Source organism: Sesamum indicum, linkage group LG9 (genome assembly GCF_026168435.1).
Source record: "Sesamum indicum cultivar Baizhima isolate 11 linkage group LG9, ASM2616843v1, whole genome shotgun sequence".
NCBI lineage: Eukaryota > Viridiplantae > Streptophyta > Magnoliopsida > Lamiales > Pedaliaceae > Sesamum > Sesamum indicum.
In genome coordinates, this window is record NC_142665.1 from 21,577,306 (window position 1) to 21,594,821 (window position 17,516).

General features: G+C 38.5%; 2 protein-coding genes, 1 non-coding gene and 1 pseudogene across 4 annotated transcripts; 3 read left to right on the forward strand and 1 right to left on the reverse strand.

Moving 5' to 3' along the window:
• Positions 1-1,307: 1,307 nt before the first annotated feature.
• Positions 1,308-1,775, forward strand: LOC105177838 (uncharacterized). Its single transcript, XM_011101099.3, has one exon. The coding sequence runs from the start codon at positions 1,308-1,310 to the stop codon at positions 1,773-1,775; it is 468 nt and encodes a 155-aa protein (XP_011099401.1).
• A 1,793-nt stretch (positions 1,776-3,568) lies between these two features.
• Positions 3,569-6,266, forward strand: LOC105178328 (uncharacterized; annotated as a pseudogene). Its single transcript, XR_016067352.1, has 2 exons — positions 3,569-4,807; positions 5,433-6,266. The product of XR_016067352.1 is annotated as an uncharacterized LOC105178328 (transcript).
• A 635-nt stretch (positions 6,267-6,901) lies between these two features.
• TRNAD-GUC (transfer RNA aspartic acid (anticodon GUC)) lies at positions 6,902-6,973 on the reverse strand. The gene has a single exon. It is a non-coding gene; the product is annotated as a tRNA-Asp (tRNA).
• Positions 6,974-7,113: 140 nt separating this feature from the next.
• Positions 7,114-15,312, forward strand: LOC105177837 (glycosyltransferase 6). The gene is made up of 2 exons (XM_011101098.3): positions 7,114-8,812; positions 15,096-15,312. The coding sequence occupies exons 1-2, from the start codon at positions 7,612-7,614 to the stop codon at positions 15,185-15,187; spliced, it is 1,293 nt and encodes a 430-aa protein (XP_011099400.1). The 5' UTR covers positions 7,114-7,611; the 3' UTR covers positions 15,188-15,312.
• Positions 15,313-17,516: the final 2,204 nt, after the last annotated feature.

Consider the following 17,516-nt stretch of genomic DNA (forward strand, 5'->3'; position numbering starts at 1 on the left):
ATTCAGCTGGGTTCGGGATATGTCGCTTAATACATATTTTTAGTGTTCGTTTATTTAATTGAACACAAATTGGGCAAGACGGGTTGTAATATTCTACCAGTTGTCTTTCAACAAATACTAACGCGTAGCACGACAAAAATGAAGCTGTTAGAGGATTAGAGGTGTTCTATTGGATACTGCAAAAAACCGTCTGTCTTTATCGTACTCATGGTGGAAGCCAAAAGAGGTTGGTGAGTTAAGGAGAGCATATATTGCAGGTGAGGCACATAGTGGGATTCGGGATACTCGTCTGTTTGGTTGTGAAAATTGCTTGCAACATTCTTTGTATAATTCGACAGATCGGCGGCACATCTGAAAACAATGAAATTTGGCATAATTCGTCAGTTTTCAAAATGGCAGTTTTATGTAAAAAAAGTAAACAAAATTTGGTTGTAGAAGAGTGGTCTTAGAGAGAAAAACAACTTGTCATTAGATATGCATAGTCGGTGTAAAAGTTGGTTTCAGTTTTGACAGGGAACAAATGAATAAAATCAGACAAGAAACCCTTGTCTTTGCTAGATTCAAGCACACGTTTTGGTTGTCCTACTACCCTTAAAATATTGAAGGAGGACTGCTTCAAATTTGGCATTCTAGCCACTTCGCAGCCCTCAATTTACACAAAACAGACATTACTTTACGTGTATACTATCAATACTCCAACCTTAAATAAATCAATGCTTCATGACCCATGCATATATATATCCACCATAATTCTGAAAAAGTCCACTGATACATACCATAATTGCTTCTGCCCTCTTTTTCAACATTCTCTGCAGTATGGGCTCATTCCTTGGTCCCCAACCTCAACAAAATGTCCACTCCCACACCTCAACTTACTATTACATCAAATTCCTCATTTAATAATTCTTTTTTTTATTCGTATTCTATTCAGCTAAAAATTTAAGCTAATTATGTTATTAGTATATTAAACTTATCTTGCGATCAATATTAATATTATTGATTTAATATGATGAAATCTCATTTGAGCAAAACATTTCTTAATTCAGTATTACTATCTTAAAATAATCCAATAAAACAAAGTACAAAAAGAAAAAAGCTTAGTTTAATCCAAAGGAGAGATTTAGTCAGCATTGAGCGACAGTACATATAAGTTGTAGCATTGATTTGGATGAAGATTGATATGCTTCATCATCACTCTCCCAACCATCTTTAAGGTTGGTTTTTTCCACTTATTTTTCTTCCTTACAGAAACCAAACTTGTCACAACCTAGTTTTAGCAATTTTTCTCTTATTCCAGAAATAAAGAAATGGGCTCCAAAAGGGTCATCCGCAGCGAGAGCAAATTCATCAGATACATGAAAGGCCCGATCCGGGTTCTGGCCCGAGTCCGGGATCTGTACGTGCAGAGCATGATGGGTTGCGGCGGCCACGTCAACTACGGCAACGCCATGGGCTGCCCAACCCCACAAATCCCGAGGCTGCCCAAAAGCTTCAGCTCATCACACATAAATTACAAAACTGCAGAAGAGGAGTTGAGGGAGCTGATAAGGCTCGCCTCCACCCGCAACCTCACGGGGAAAATCGAGGCGGAGCTCCTCCGCTCGAAAAGGCCGCCGTCCCACGGAGTGACACGCAGCCACACGGTTGCCTTTGGGAGGATCGACGAAGACAGGGCCGTTGAATTTGGAGATGAGGAAGACGTGGGGTTGCTGGGCGGGGGAGCCTATCCGAGGAGCAGAAGTTACGCTGTTTTGAGAAGAAGTAAGGTAGCGTGAGTTCACGATTTGGAGACAACTGAAACAGTCAAACAATACAAGAATTTGAACGGGCGTGAGTTCGTCATTGTTGACTGTATCTTGGCTTGATTCACATGTTATAGTTTTATCCAGGGGTATCATGATATAGGTTGGTTGTCTGAGTTTTATTCAGTTCACATTCATAGTTTATACGAGTTTTGAAGAATGGGGAAGAAAGTATATGTATATAGGGATTGATTGTTTTGCATCAGACACATCATAACTAATGAACTTAGTTCATAGTTTGGTAATGATTGTAATAAATTATAATGCTAATTAATGTAATGTAAGAGATGGCTTGTTTAGTCTTAGACTTGGGCAATCTTAAATTTACATTACTTATGAATGAATTTTCGACTTTGATCATCATTTGCGTTTCTTGATATATAGGCTAACAACAATTCCACAATATTGCACACGAATAAAGACTTTGTATCGACTTAGTGTCTTGATTTGGTAATAATTTATCATTGTTATAATTAAATCGAATTTAATTTTTATGCAAAATGGCGGATATAAGAATACAAAATGAAATAATATAAAACACTTATTGATTATCGTGAAATTTATATATATATTTGTATTGTTTGACATAATGATGATGTTTGGCGACTAATAATATACATAAATGTTGGGCTAAATTATGTAAGCATGCTGGTTTTAGCAAAAATACAAGCCATGTATAAATTTGTAGACTTAGGACGGTAAGAATCAACATATTAGTGTTAAGAAACTTTATATATATATAGTGGTAATCATCAGACAAGATCAGTACGTACCATAAAGATGATTATAATGTTATATCAATTTTTCATGCGGTTTCATCTGATAATTGATTAGTGGCATATTACTTATTAATTTCCCTACAATTGATGTGTAGTGGGCATATATGCTTAATGGCTTTGATTTTCTTGCTAATAATTATGGCTTAACTTTTGTTATTAAGAAATAGGTACCCCACTTTCCACTGCTTCATTGCCTTGAGTCAAGTTAATGATTAAATTTGTCAAGATATGGCAATGAAGGTGTACACATTGATTCAGACTGATGACCAAATTTATCATAAATTATATTGGGGATAATCGAATTCATAATGGGTTGGCCCATATTTTACAAATTCCATGCTAAAGTTTTGTCACCGAATATTTATGATTTTCAAATAAATCTTGAATTCGTTATTAGTTCAAAGTCTTTATTATTTGATATTTTAAATTCTTATATATATGTACTCATTGTGATTATTCGATCATTTTGATATTTGTACGGCAAGTATAAATTTTACTATCTTGATAATTTTATTATATTTTTTTTATGATCGATCTGATTTGAGTAAAAAAAGTTATAAATAGACCTTCCCAATGTTGGATTGATTAATTCAGCCGGTGTTAGTGGTCAGCCCACCAACAAAATTTTCTGTGAATTTTAACCGCCGGCCCTGTAAAAGAAGTATAATGGGGGGTGCATATAATGGCGTAATGGAAGCACAATGGCCTCGTCAAAAAATAATAATAATAACAAGAGTTATTTTAATTAATTAATAATTTGACTTTGTTAAGTGTCTAATATTTTATTTATTATAGAGCTGATTTGGTGGGTGAAGTAGGTGAAGTGAACCCAGTGGAGATATGTGCTGTCATTTTTTATGTAGTGGTGGTCTGAAGATCACTTCACCTCAATCCACAGCTATATATCAAATCAAACTACTTGTAAATGTGGACTAGGTCTCTTTAACTGATCCCATGAGGTAAGTAATTATGATTCCACTTTTTTAATCAGTCTGGCTTATGATTTTTGATCAATTCAGAGGTTCTTGCTACCACCCTGTCAAATGTAATATTCCAACAGGGAAGAGCAAAACAAATGAACACATGTCTAAATAATAAAAAAATATTTATAATTATATTAAATATGAAAAAAGTATTTAAAATTAAATATATAAATCATATTAATCGCCCCCAACAAAAAAGAAAAGACTTTTGAAAAGTTCAATTGAATAACCCAAACAAATTATGTGTGTAGTTTTGTAGAAATGTCATGGAGTAACTTTTACAAGAAAAATAAAATAATTTTAATTATTTTTCTAAATTATCTAATAAAAAGTATAATTTTTATATTTTACAATTACTGCAAGGATACCCAAAAAAAAAAAATTCTCCAAATGCTAAAACCCTAAACCCCTCTCAAGTCTTTCCCTCCCATGCTGAGCACTGTTAGCGCATGCAGAACGAAGCACGCTGTATTTCTCTCCGTCGTTTGTTCTTAACCATGGCGGAAATAAAACTCTCGGAGGTGCGGGACCTAACCCGAATAGAAAGAATTGGGGCCATTCTCACATTCATGGCCTCGGGCTCGACTCTGCCCTGGAGGCCCGCTCCTCCTCCGACGGCGTGGTGGGCCAGACTTCCGCCTGCAGGGCTGCTGGCGTCATTGTCAAGATGGTCCAGGAACGAAAAATTTCTGGACGGGCCGTCCTCCTGAACGGTCAGCCGGGCACCGGAAAAACCGCAATTGCTATGGGCATGGCCAAGTCCCTTGGTCAAGAAACCCCTTTTGCGATGCTCGCAGGCAGCGAATTTTTCTCCCTTGAGATGTCGAAAACCCGAGGCTCTAATGCAGGCCTTCAGGAAAGCGATTGGGGTTAGAATTAAGGAGGAAACGGAAGTGATTGAAGGCGAGGTTGTGGAGGTTCAAATTGATAGACCGACGGTGGCGAGGGCAGCGTCCAAGACGGGGAAATTGACTCTAAAGACGACGGAGATGGAGACTGTGTATGATTTGGGTGCAAAGATGATCGAGGCATTGGGGTGGGAGAGTGCAGAGTGGGGATGTGATTGCAATTGATAAGGCGTCTGGGAAGATCACCAAGCTTGAAAGGTCTTTCTCACGGTCTCGGGATTATGACGCCATGGGGCCTCAACCAAGTTTGTGCAGTGCCCCGATGGAGAGCTGCAGAAGAGGAAGGAAGCTGTGCACTGTGTTACTCTTCACGAGATAGATGTTATTAACAGCAGGTAATATTCATGAAGATGTATTAATCCAATACATTATGCTTGAAAAAGTTTCTTGTTCATGTTGCCCTTCTACTGTTTTAATTGTGTACTATTGTCAACGAACAGTATACTTTGAACATTTTTAATTCCTTATAGCTCTACGTGAAAGACTTGGCTGGCCCTGATTTCTTCAGTTCTTATTTTGCATGTTGTTCGTATGTATGTTTTTAAGTTAAAAAAAAAGGTATGCATTGTGTTGTTAACAATTTCACAAATCTACACCCCCCTTGAACAGGTTTTCAGATTGTATTTCTAATCATTCAGTAATTGTTGACTTGTAGCCAAGATCGAGGTATGTCTTCACATGCTTGACATTAAATATTTCACTTTTTTTTGTTATTGCTGAACATTACCTGAAGCTGAATGCTACTTTCCTGAATCTGTGGAGTTTGCTGTATAGAACAGCTATTTGTTGCAAAGACAATGTTATCTATAACTTGAGAATGAGTAATATGATCCATAAATATAAATTATTCTGCAGTTTGTGGTTTAATTTAACTAGAGGAGCTATTTCAAGATTTCTTTCTCCATTTTTATAGGATATTCTTGTCTTCCTTCTGATCACAGTCTTCTCTCTAAATTTCAGAACACAGGTGTTCCTGGCTCTGTTCACTGGTGATACTGTTGAAATTCGTTCAGAAATTAGGGAACAACTTGACAAAGGTTGCAGAGTGGAGAGAAGAAGGAAAGGCTGAAATTGTGCCTGGTGTCCTTTTCATTGATGAAGTTCACATGCTTGACATTGAGTGCTTTTCTTTCCTGAACCGAGCATTGGAGAATGATATGGCACCCATATTGGTTGTCTCCACCACCAAAGGGATTACTTCGATTAGGGAACGAACTACAGATCTCCACATGGTAATTGATTTCCTAGATCGTTTGTTTATCATCTCTACACAACCTTATACCCCAGGTAATATTCGAAAAATTTTGGACGTTAGATGCCAAGTGGAAGATGTAGAAATGTCTGAAGATGCAAAGATTTTATTGACAAAAATTGGAGAAGGTACATCTTTGAGATATGCTATAGACCTTATCACCTCGGCTGCATTGGCCTGTCAAAGACGCAAGGGGAAAATTGTGGAAATGGAAGACATTAGCCGAGTTTATGAGCTCTTTTATGATGTGATGAGGTCAACACAATGCTTAATGGAATATCAAAGCCAATACATGTTCAGTGAGGTGCCATAAGATGAGACAATGCCATGGTTCCGTGACAATTGTCTCGGACTTGATACTAACATTGCTTGCAGGCATATTTTTGGCATCGCTATTAGGCATTCCTGTTGTCTTGCTTAAACTGCCAAAAATGTCTGCATGAAGTTTAAGTTAACAAAATGTATTCTGAATTGTACTTGTATGCAGATTCTGAACAACGAATACTGTGTACCACCCAGAGTGAAAGTTTTCCGTTGCAGTAGTTTTTCTTGCACATATTTGTACTTTTTTCGGTTATTTTAGCTCCATTTATAGTGCTTGTTGTCTCGCAAAAACAATGTTAAACAACTAAATTTTCCTAAGGCAATCTAAGTTTCTCGCCTGACGAAGGTTGTGGATGGATTTTTGTTGTCAGTCCATCATGTGATAAGCATTTGGTATGCTTGTGATATTTTGTACAAGTGGTATAAGAAGGCAAGAAATAGTGGGAAGAAGTGATGGGAAATGGCGCCATTACTGGGAAAAGGAAGAAGCAGCTTTAATTTTTGTGAACTTCACTTTCTTTTAATCTCTTAATCATCTTACCATCTAGTTTTTGTGGACTTGGCCGGATGATGAGGAATAGCATAACATCCGAAGTCCAAATCTCCCATTTCATAGGAGGTCTACGGTGTTCACTTGAGAAATATGATAACTGAAGTATAAAGACAGTCGAAACAGAAGAGAACAAGAAAACAAGAACATACAATTTTCTTGCATGCTAAACAACGCCCATGATCCCCGGTGGTTTTTATTGGTCTGGTTTTATCAATCCCGATTACACATCAATTGGAAACTTCACCATGTTTTGTTATCAGCAAAAGGAACTCGGACTGACAGATTCAAAAAAATAGTAGACGCCGTTGCCGGGGATCGAACCCGGGTCGCCCGCGTGACAGGCGGGAATACTCACCACTATACTACAACGACTTTGTTGATACTTGAATTTCTAATAACTATAAGGTGGTAACAACAAATGAACTCAGTTAATTTAATTGGAATCGAATAAAAGCAGGAGTATCTGATTCCAGTTGTCACATTGCAAGACCTACCTTTTCAGTAGCCAACAAACATTTTGACACGTAATTCTCGTGATTTTCTCTCAGTTGGAAAATATATAACTTTTGTTTGCACTTTGAGTTTGAGATGCACATAGAGATTGAGAAAGACAGCCTCCTTTCTTCACCTCATCAATCAATCTACAGTTTCAACATTCATTTCTCCGATGAATAAGATGAAGGCGGCCAATGCATTTCTCTCAACTCTGCCAACGTCTCTAATGCCGCTAATATCGTTCTTACAAGGTCACTATATGTCTGTCTTGTTTCATAATTTTCAAATCCCACCTACATTAAATACATAGATCCTAATATCCTGTTGTGCAATTACATTCCTTAATACTCACTTTCTTTCTCCCGTATTCTTAATTTCTTACTCATTTGCCTGCAATTTCTGACCAGACAGAATTTTGCTGTTGAAAGTCTTAATCTTATCAATAGACGAAAAACAAATTCTCTCTGTATATAGTCCCAAGATTTAGGGCCTCTCGCATTCTCAAAAAACTAGCCATGCCTAAAACATCGACTTCTTCGAGACACAGGTCTTTATGTGTTACAGCGGCAGTGACAGCTCTACTGTTTTGTGCTCTATGGGCATTCTCAGACCCATTGCCCAGCTTTTCAACGTTGTTGTCCAACCCCAACATCAAAGAATGTCTGCAAGGTGGCCGAGCACTTGACATGAACCAAGAACCTCTACATAAAACATTCTACGACGACCCCAACATTCAATACACCATAGATAAACCCGTGATTGGTTGGGATGAGAAGAGAAGCGAGTGGTTAAAGCATTACACGACGACCATGTTCTCAAGGAATCGAGTACTCGTTGTCACGGGGTCTCAGCCTTCGCCATGTAAGAATCCTTCCGGAGATCATTTGTTACTTAGATGTTTCAAGAATAAGGTTGATTACAGTAGAATTCATGGCTACGACATTTTCTACAACAATGCATTACTGGACCCGGAAATGCGCTCCTTTTGGGCCAAGATACCAATAATCAGGGCTGCGATGATGGCCCACCCGGAAGCCGAGTGGATCTTTTGGGTCGATTCGGATGCCATCTTCACAGACATGGAGTTCAAGATTCCCTTGGAGAGGTACAAGGATCACAACCTCGTCGTCCATGGGTGGCCCAATATGATTTACGAGAAGAAGAGCTGGGTAGCGGTGAACGCTGGCGTTTTCCTGATACGAAACTGCCAGTGGTCTATGGATTTCCTGGATGTTTGGGCAAGTATGGGCCCCAAAAGCCCGGACTACCGGAAATGGGGCCAGATCTTGATATCAACCTTCAAGGACAAATTGTTCCCGGAATCCGATGATCAATCGGCACTCATTTATTTGCTTCTAAAAGAGAGAAGGAAATGGGGCGACATGATTTACGTGGAAAATGAGTATTCCTTGCACGGCTATTGGCTGGAAATCGTCAAGAAATTTGCTCGTATTGCCAAGAAGTACGTGGAGATAGAAAAGCGGGTGCCGAGGCTGAGGCGGCGGCACGCGGAGGCGGTGAGGGAGAGCTACGCGGCAGAGCTGGAAAGGCATTTGGCGGGAGGAGGGGAGAGGCAGGATAGCGGATGGCGGAGACCGTTCATCACGCACTTCACGGGGTGTCAGCCGTGCAGTGGAGAGCACAATCCGGCATACGAGGGGGATTCTTGCTGGGTGGGAATGGAAAGGGCACTCAACTTTGCGGATAATCAGGTTCTTCGCTGTTGGAATATATGGCCCATGACCCAACTCGGGAGGCCCATCAGCCCGACTCACAAAGACCCTGGCCCATTCGGATGGCCCTCACCCGACCCAGAACCCGGCCCCCTTGACCCGACCCAGGTACCTCTATTTATGTAACCCTAAGTCAACTCTCTCTCTCTCTCTCATTTCTTACCCTCTTGCGCCGCTGCCATTATGAACTTTCCCTCTCTTCGTTCCTACTACCATCCATGGCGGATTCGACTTCCCCTTCCACCACCGTTGATGGTGGTGGCTTTCCTTAGCCAAACCAATGGCTAAAGGAAAGCCACCCCAAAACCCGCTTGCTCTTCGGCTATATCTCTCCTTATAAATTGGGGCTTTCTGGTTCTCGAATGAGAGAGAGAAAAACCGAACCCCCCTTTGTGATACACTTCTACCCTCTCCGATTCTGTGTGAACGGCTGAGGTTTCCGTGTCCGATTCTGAGTGAACGGTTGTGAGGAGGTTTCCTGTTAGTGTTCGGTGGGAAAGGGTGTGAGGGAGAGTCTCTCATTCTGGGTCTGTTTCTACGAACCGTGGTGTGAGGAGCAACCGTGGGCCAAGTCTTAGTGAGTTTGGAGCCGTGTGACCCTTGTCCGCTGTTGCCGCTGAATCTGATTTGTTCTGAGCCGCATTCAACATACGGTTTATTCCTTCTATTTACTGTTCTTTTGATTATCATATTATTGCTGTAATTTGCGGGTTTGTAATAATTTTAAGGAGTTTCGTACTCCACATCAAGTGTAATAGTTGGTTAGGGCTTGTTGATTAAGTGATACCACTACGGGTTTCGTACCCTACAGTGGTATCAGAGCACTGTTTCGATCCTATCCGCGCCGTGGTGAAGGTAACACGCTTGAACCCCTCCTCCATTTACTGCTTTATTTTATTTTTCAGCATTATATTACTGTCAATAACCGAGGTGCTTATCCCCTTAACGACCCTCCTGGCCGGACCCCTGAGGTCGTCGGGTATCTGGACTGGGCGTTAGGCTGGAAAGACCTTGGCCGTGTTCATTTCTCCTTCTCTTTGTGATTTGCTGAAATTTACTGTGATAACTGCTGCGCTTATCATTATACGGGTTCATTGTCTTGATCTGCGATTTTGCTTATACTTTGATCTATTATCCAAAAATCGTGATCTGTGACTACTTTCTTAACCTGTGTACATTGTTAATATTTTGGCAAGTCAGAATTAGTACTGCTATTGTCTGATACATTTCTGCCTCTGTGGTGTTATTCTGATTCTGAGTGCATTATCTTCTTGATCAACTGTTTTTTCGAAAGATTTTACTTAAAACCACAACCTTTGTTTTTTTCCCTTAAAAACCGTGACCTCTACTTTCAAAATGGCCGGATATAGTTTACAACCGTTTGACGGAAAAACTGATTTCTCTATCTGGCAACAGAAAATGAAAGGTATTTTGATACAACAAAAGGTGTTTAAAGCTATTGACGGGAAATACTCTGAAAGTGTTTCTGAAGAAAAACAATTGGAAAATGATGAGTTTGCCTACTCATCCATTATTTTGAACCTTTCCGATAATGTTCTTAGAAAAGTGGGAAAACAAAAAACCTCTAAAGAGCTTTGGAAAAAATTGGAGGATTTGTATACTGAAACTTCGTTACCCAGTAAGCTTTTTCTCTTAGAAAAGTTTTTTCGCTATAAATTGGATCTTTCCAAAAACATTGATGAAAACCTTGATGAGTTTACCAAGTTGATACAAGACATTAAACTTACTGGTGATGAAAACATTGATGATTACACTCCTATTGTGCTCTTGAATGCAATTCCTGAATCCTATTCTGACGTGAAAGCTGCTATTAAGTATGGTAGAGATAGCATCAACCTAGATACTGTGGTTAATGGTCTTAAAAGCAAAGAAATGGACCTAAAAATTGCTAGACCTAGTCAGAATAATCATGAGGTAAATCTTGCTAGAAGTAGACCAAATTTCAGGAACAATGGCTTTAAAAATAGAGGTAGAAGTCACAGCAGGGGTAAAAGTAGAAACAGCCGTAGTAAATCCAGATCTAGAGATGATAAGACAAAGGAAAGACGTTGCTATAACTGTGGCATTAAGGGTCATTACATCAAAGATTGTAGAAAACCCAAACGTGACAATAGGGACAGAAACTTTGATGAACAAGAGAAAGTGAATAATGTCTCTGATGAAAATGGTGAAGTCTTCATGGTCTATGAAGCAAATTCTGTGCTCTCTGTGAACAAATTTGAATGGCTTATTGATTCTGGGTGTACTTTCCATATGAGCCCTGTTAAAGAAGTCTTTTCAAACTTTCGCTATGAAAAATCTGGTTTTGTTTCTATGGCTAATGAAAAGAAATGTGAAATTTTGGGTCTTGGTGACATCTCGTTAAATTTCAAAGAAGGTTATAGACTAACTCTGAAAAATGTAAGGTATGTTCCTGATTTGAGTCACAACTTGATATCTTGTGCTGCCTTAGAAGAGGATGGTCTAGAAGGTAGGCGGGGCAAAGGCCTCATGAAAATCATGAAAGGGTCCCTTATTGTGTTTAAAGCTGAAAAGAAACGAAATCTCTATCTATGCTCAGTTACATATGATTCCTTGACTGCTTCTGTGAATGAATGTGATATGACTGCATTATGGCATAAACGACTTGGGCATATGAGTCTAAAAGGTCTTGGTTTTTTGAAAAAGGATGGAATTTTGAATGACAAAATTGAAAATTTGGATTTCTGTGATGATTGTGTCTTGGGAAAACATCATAAAGTACACTTTCCAACTCCATCTCAATCACTCCCTTCCATGTCTTCATGCATTTTAGATTATGTTCATGCCGATGTTTGGGGTCCATCTAGTGTGCCTACACATGGGGGTAACCGTTATTTCCTGTCTATCATTGATAATTACTCTAGGAAGGTGTTTGTCTTTCTTATGAAACACAAGTCCGAAGTTTTTGAGAAATTTACAAAATGGAAATCTCTTGTTGAAAATCAAACTGGAAAGAAAGTAAAAGCCCTTCGGACTGATAATGGCCTTGAATTCTGCAATAAAGATTTTTCTAATCTTTGTGACAATTTTGGTATAAGGAGGCATAGAACTAACCCCTATACCCCACAACAAAACGGTGTAGCTGAACGCATGAATCGAACCCTGCTTGATAAAGTTAGATGCATGCTTATTAGTTCTGGATTGCCTAAATCTTTTTGGGGTGAAGCTATACTTACTGCTACTCATTTGATAAACTTGTCTCCATCTGTGCCGTTATCTGGTAGAACTCCTGATTTTGTGTGGAATGGTAGAAAACCTGATATCTCTTACCTTCGTACTTTTGGATGTTCTGCGTTTGTTCATCAAAACATAGACAAATTAGAACCTAGATCTGTTAAGTGTGTATTTATTGGTTATCCAGAGGGAACAAAAGGGTATAGACTTTGGGTTCGTAGCCAACCAGGTTTTAAAGTACTTATAAGTAGGGATGTCACTTTTAACGAGAATGAGTTTCCTTGCCTTGATAAAACTCAACTTAGAGAAAAAGAACCTACTCTTAATAAGGTGGAGAATCACTTAGGGGATAACCAAGAGGGGGAAGGGAATAATGAAAATATAGCTGAACAAACAAACGAAAATGAGGTAGTAACCACTGAAAATGAGACCACAACTATAGAAAACCCCCTTAATGACTACCAACTCACTAGAGATCGAGCTAGAAGAGAAACTAGGATACCTACCAAACTTAGAGATTTTGACACTGCTTTGAACATAGAACTATCTGAACCCACAAATGTTGAGGAAGCTATGAAATCAGAAAAATGGCTTAGTGCCATGAAAGAAGAGATGAACTCGTTAAAACAAAACAACACATGGACACTAGTTCCTAGGCCCAAAAACTCATCCGTAGTTGATTGCAAATGGCTTTTTAAGATTAAACAAGAAAACCCCATTAAGTACAAAGCTAGACTAGTAGCAAAAGGGTTTACTCAAAAAGAAGGCTTAGATTATAATGAGATTTTTTCTCCCGTTGTGAAGTACACCACTGTCCGTATCATTCTTGCTCTCACTGCACACTACAATTGGAATCTGAAACAAATGGATGTTAAAACTGCTTTCTTACATGGTGATTTAGATGAGCATATCTACATGAATCAACCTGTTGGATTTATTGATAAAATCAAATCTGATTATGTGTGTCTTCTCAATAAATCTCTGTATGGCTTGAAGCAATCCCCTAGACAATGGAACAAGAAATTTGATTCCTTCATGCTCTCACTAGATTTTAAAAGAAGTCGATATGATCACTGTTTATACTTCAAGCATGTTGATAGCACTCCTATTTTCCTTGTTCTATACGTGGATGACATGCTCATTGCGAGTTCTAGCCTGCATCTCATCAATAAACTGCAAACTGATTTACACAAAACCTTTGAAATGAAAGACTTAGGTGATGCAAAACGCATTCTTGGCATGAACATTGTTAGACATGAGTCTTTTATCCTGCTAAACCAAAAGTCTTATATTCTATCCATTCTAAAAAGGTTTTCAATGGAAACATCCAAGCCTACCTCTGTGCCTCTTGCTGCCCACCTTCAACTCAGTAAAAATCAGAGTCCTCATAGTGATATTGAAAAAGCTAAAATGGAAAAAGTTCCCTACTCTAATGTGATAGGATCCATTATGTTTCTCATGGTTTGTACAAGACCTGACATTGCATATGCTATTAGCTGCTTAAGTAGATACATGTCTAATCCTGGTCCCCCTCATTGGGAGGCCCTTAAGTGGCTTTTAAAATATCTGCATGGCTCTGAAAACATAGGCATACGTTTTTCAAAAAGGAGTGAAAACACTCAACTTGTTGGCTTTGTTGACTCCAATTATGCTAATGATAGGGATAGCAGAAAATCTACCACGTCTTACATCTTTACATTCTGTGGTTCGTGCATAAGTTGGAAATCTCAATTGCAACACATAGTTGCTCTCTCCACCACTGAGGCAGAATACATTGCTACCACGGAAGCATTCAAAGAGGCTATATGGTTGGATGGCCTCATAAAGGAAATTGGTTTCTCCAATAACAAGCTCACGGTATACTCTGATAGTCAATCTTTAATACAATTGTGCAAAAATCCCGTATTTCATGATCGGACGAAACACATAGATGTGAGGTATCACTTCATACGAGATATCGTCAGTAAAGAGGTAATTAAATTGGAGAAAATTAAATTCGAGGACAATCCTGCAGATATGGGTACCAAAAGTCTTCCTCTTGAAAAATTTCATACTTGCTTAAAAATATTGCATCTATTCCCTGACTAACATGAGCTTCCGAGTTGTCTCAAAATGCAGGTACATCCACGGAGAACTTTTTTTTTTGGCGATGATGAAACAAACAGATTCAGCTAAAGACTCCATGACCATTCCCCTCTTTCAGATAGGTCTTGGTCCAAGGTGGAGATTGTTGGAATATATGGCCCATGACCCAACTCGGGAGGCCCATCAGCCCGACTCACAAAGACCCTGGCCCATTCGGATGGCCCTCACCCGACCCAGAACCCGGCCCCCTTGACCCGACCCAGGTACCTCTATTTATGTAACCCTAAGTCAACTCTCTCTCTCTCTCTCATTTCTTACCCTCTTGCGCCGCTGCCATTATGAACTTTCCCTCTCTTCGTTCCTACTACCATCCATGGCGGATTCGACTTCCCCTTCCACCACCGTTGATGGTGGTGGCTTTCCTTAGCCAAACCAATGGCTAAAGGAAAGCCACCCCAAAACCCGCTTGCTCTTCGGCTATATCTCTCCTTATAAATTGGGGCTTTCTGGTTCTCGAATGAGAGAGAGAAAAACCGAACCCCCCTTTGTGATACACTTCTACCCTCTCCGATTCTGTGTGAACGGCTGAGGTTTCCGTGTCCGATTCTGAGTGAACGGTTGTGAGGAGGTTTCCTGTTAGTGTTCGGTGGGAAAGGGTGTGAGGGAGAGTCTCTCATTCTGGGTCTGTTTCTACGAACCGTGGTGTGAGGAGCAACCGTGGGCCAAGTCTTAGTGAGTTTGGAGCCGTGTGACCCTTGTCCGCTGTTGCCGCTGAATCTGATTTGTTCTGAGCCGCATTCAACATACGGTTTATTCCTTCTATTTACTGTTCTTTTGATTATCATATTATTGCTGTAATTTGCGGGTTTGTAATAATTTTAAGGAGTTTCGTACTCCACATCAAGTGTAATAGTTGGTTAGGGCTTGTTGATTAAGTGATACCACTACGGGTTTCGTACCCTACATTCGCAGTTATGGGTTCGTTCACCCGGACATTGCCAATGGGTCCTATGTTAGGCCTCTGCCGTTTGATTATCCGGAAGACGAATCTAACTGATTCAGTGGAGAATATGGAATTTGTATTTTGTATTTTCGTCGTTTCCTCTAGTACCAATTAGCACAGTAAAACCTTTATAAATTAATAACTTTGGAATCATGAAATTTTATTAATTTAGAAAGATATTAATTTAACGATAAATTAATATTTTATTAATTAAAAGAGAGACTTTTTAAATTCAGCAAATTTAGTACATATGTATTGAAAATAAATGAATTCATATACATTTCATTAATTATATTCATGCATCAATCAATTCTTTATAACTAATTATATATATTCATGTATAATTTCAATTCATTGTATACAATTAACTATTATATTCATAGACGCATGTATCAATTCATTGGAATTACTTAAATATACATGTTTACATTAATTCGTTGCACTTAATGACTTAAATAACTATTATAGCCAATTAAATGTATTCATGCATGATGAATAAAACATATACTATATAAATCCCAATATGAAAATAAAATAATTCATAACACCCAACCATGTCTTTTCATCTAAAAGATATCGCAAAATCATCCATGAATGATCAAATACGTAAAGCATTACAGATTCATATTTTAGCAAATTACCATAATATTTATAATTGTAATATTCATGAATTATTAATTTAGAGTTTTAATGGGACCTAATATTTATAAAGGAATTTTCTGAAAAATTATTATCTTATTATCTTATCGAATTTGATGATTTTTTAAAAAGGCCCAAGTCGGGACCGAAAGATTTTATTATTTTAGAGAATTTATTAATTTATAAAATAATAATTTATAGAAGTTTTACTGTATATATTAGTACAATGGCATTTTCACATTAACTTCCTTATAAGTGTGTGTTATCAATGCATGTTGATTGAACAAGGAATTTGAGCAATGTAAATGCAAAATTTATCCGTATGCATACTTTCAGAACAAAATTGTGAAATTTTAACAAAACTAGAAAATACTTGGTACAAGAATCTTTAACAGTGATGTTATTTCTTTGAATTGCCCAATTTGGGTTAGTCGTGATTAATGGGTAGGCGCAAACTTTTCGTATTTTACGTCTTGAAATTGTGCAGAAGAAATGGAATTTGTCATGATTTTCGCTTGACGTTGCCTTAATTGATGGCAACTTTTCCTTTTTCGTTGCTTTTTTCCTTCTTTTTTCTGCCCTTTCAAGTGGATTAATAACCCGCTAATTGGGGCAAATGGACAATTCTGTGGAGTTGGAAGAGATGGATAGATATTGAGTGAAGGTTGGCCGACAGATTTTCACTAGGACAACTGCGTATGAAGACTAAACAAGAGGAATATTATGGTCCATATTTTGTATTTTTGCCCTCTCTTTCTTTATCGTGAACATGAGCATGAAAGATCAAACACGCTGTGCAGCTTTCTCCACCATAATAATGTTGCAGCAAACTGCAATTTTCCCCTGCTCCTCTAACTTCAATCGAATTAAAAATTATGATCGTTTGGAGTTCCACAGTCATATCACCCACCAAAAATGCTAAACCTTCGATTTATGTCTATCGCAATGCTCCAAAACACATCTGCCTCTTGTTCTACATTAGTGGATTAAATCCAAGTCTGAACGATTTTCCTCCAAATCCGATGTGAGAATTTTCAAACAAGTGCAAAAGATCCACATATTTTTGTACAATTTTAGGATAAAATTACTGATAACTCTGTTAAAAGATTCATTCAACATAAACTATTTTATTTTCTAACACAAGTTTTTTAAAGTATTGCAAATGAATTCTTGTTAATATTTACTTTGAATTGCTTCCGACCCATTACCCACATTACTACTTCAATGCTGGAATTAGACTTATGTGAGAGAAACATGAAAAGCCTTTTACATAGAACATTGTTATTGCTTCATCATCATTAGTTGCAGAGTTAAAGAGCAGGGAGAATAATGGTGTAATAAGTATAAAGTTGTGGGTATATAAGTGCAGTCAGGCAACCCTGCTTTTCAGAAAAGTAACACCTAAACCATAATTGAGTCAAAAATATGCGACTGCTCTAATAGTCCAATAGTGCCTTAAACAGTGGAGTTCACATTATTAGCTGAAAAGCATTCACATCCACAGCACATTAATTATATATCATGCATATACATCACCCAATCATGCTCTTGAAGCCCAAAAGTAATTCCAAGACTCCAAAATGTCAAAAAAACAAGAGCAAGTGACTGAAGAGCAGGGCTTCCATCATTGTCATTCTCTGTCCACGCCATTTGTGGCCCAGACGAAGAACAAATCGTTGCACGTCAAAACCAATCAGATCAAGTCAATTCAATAGACGTTTGATCCTTCTCCCTTCAGAGCATA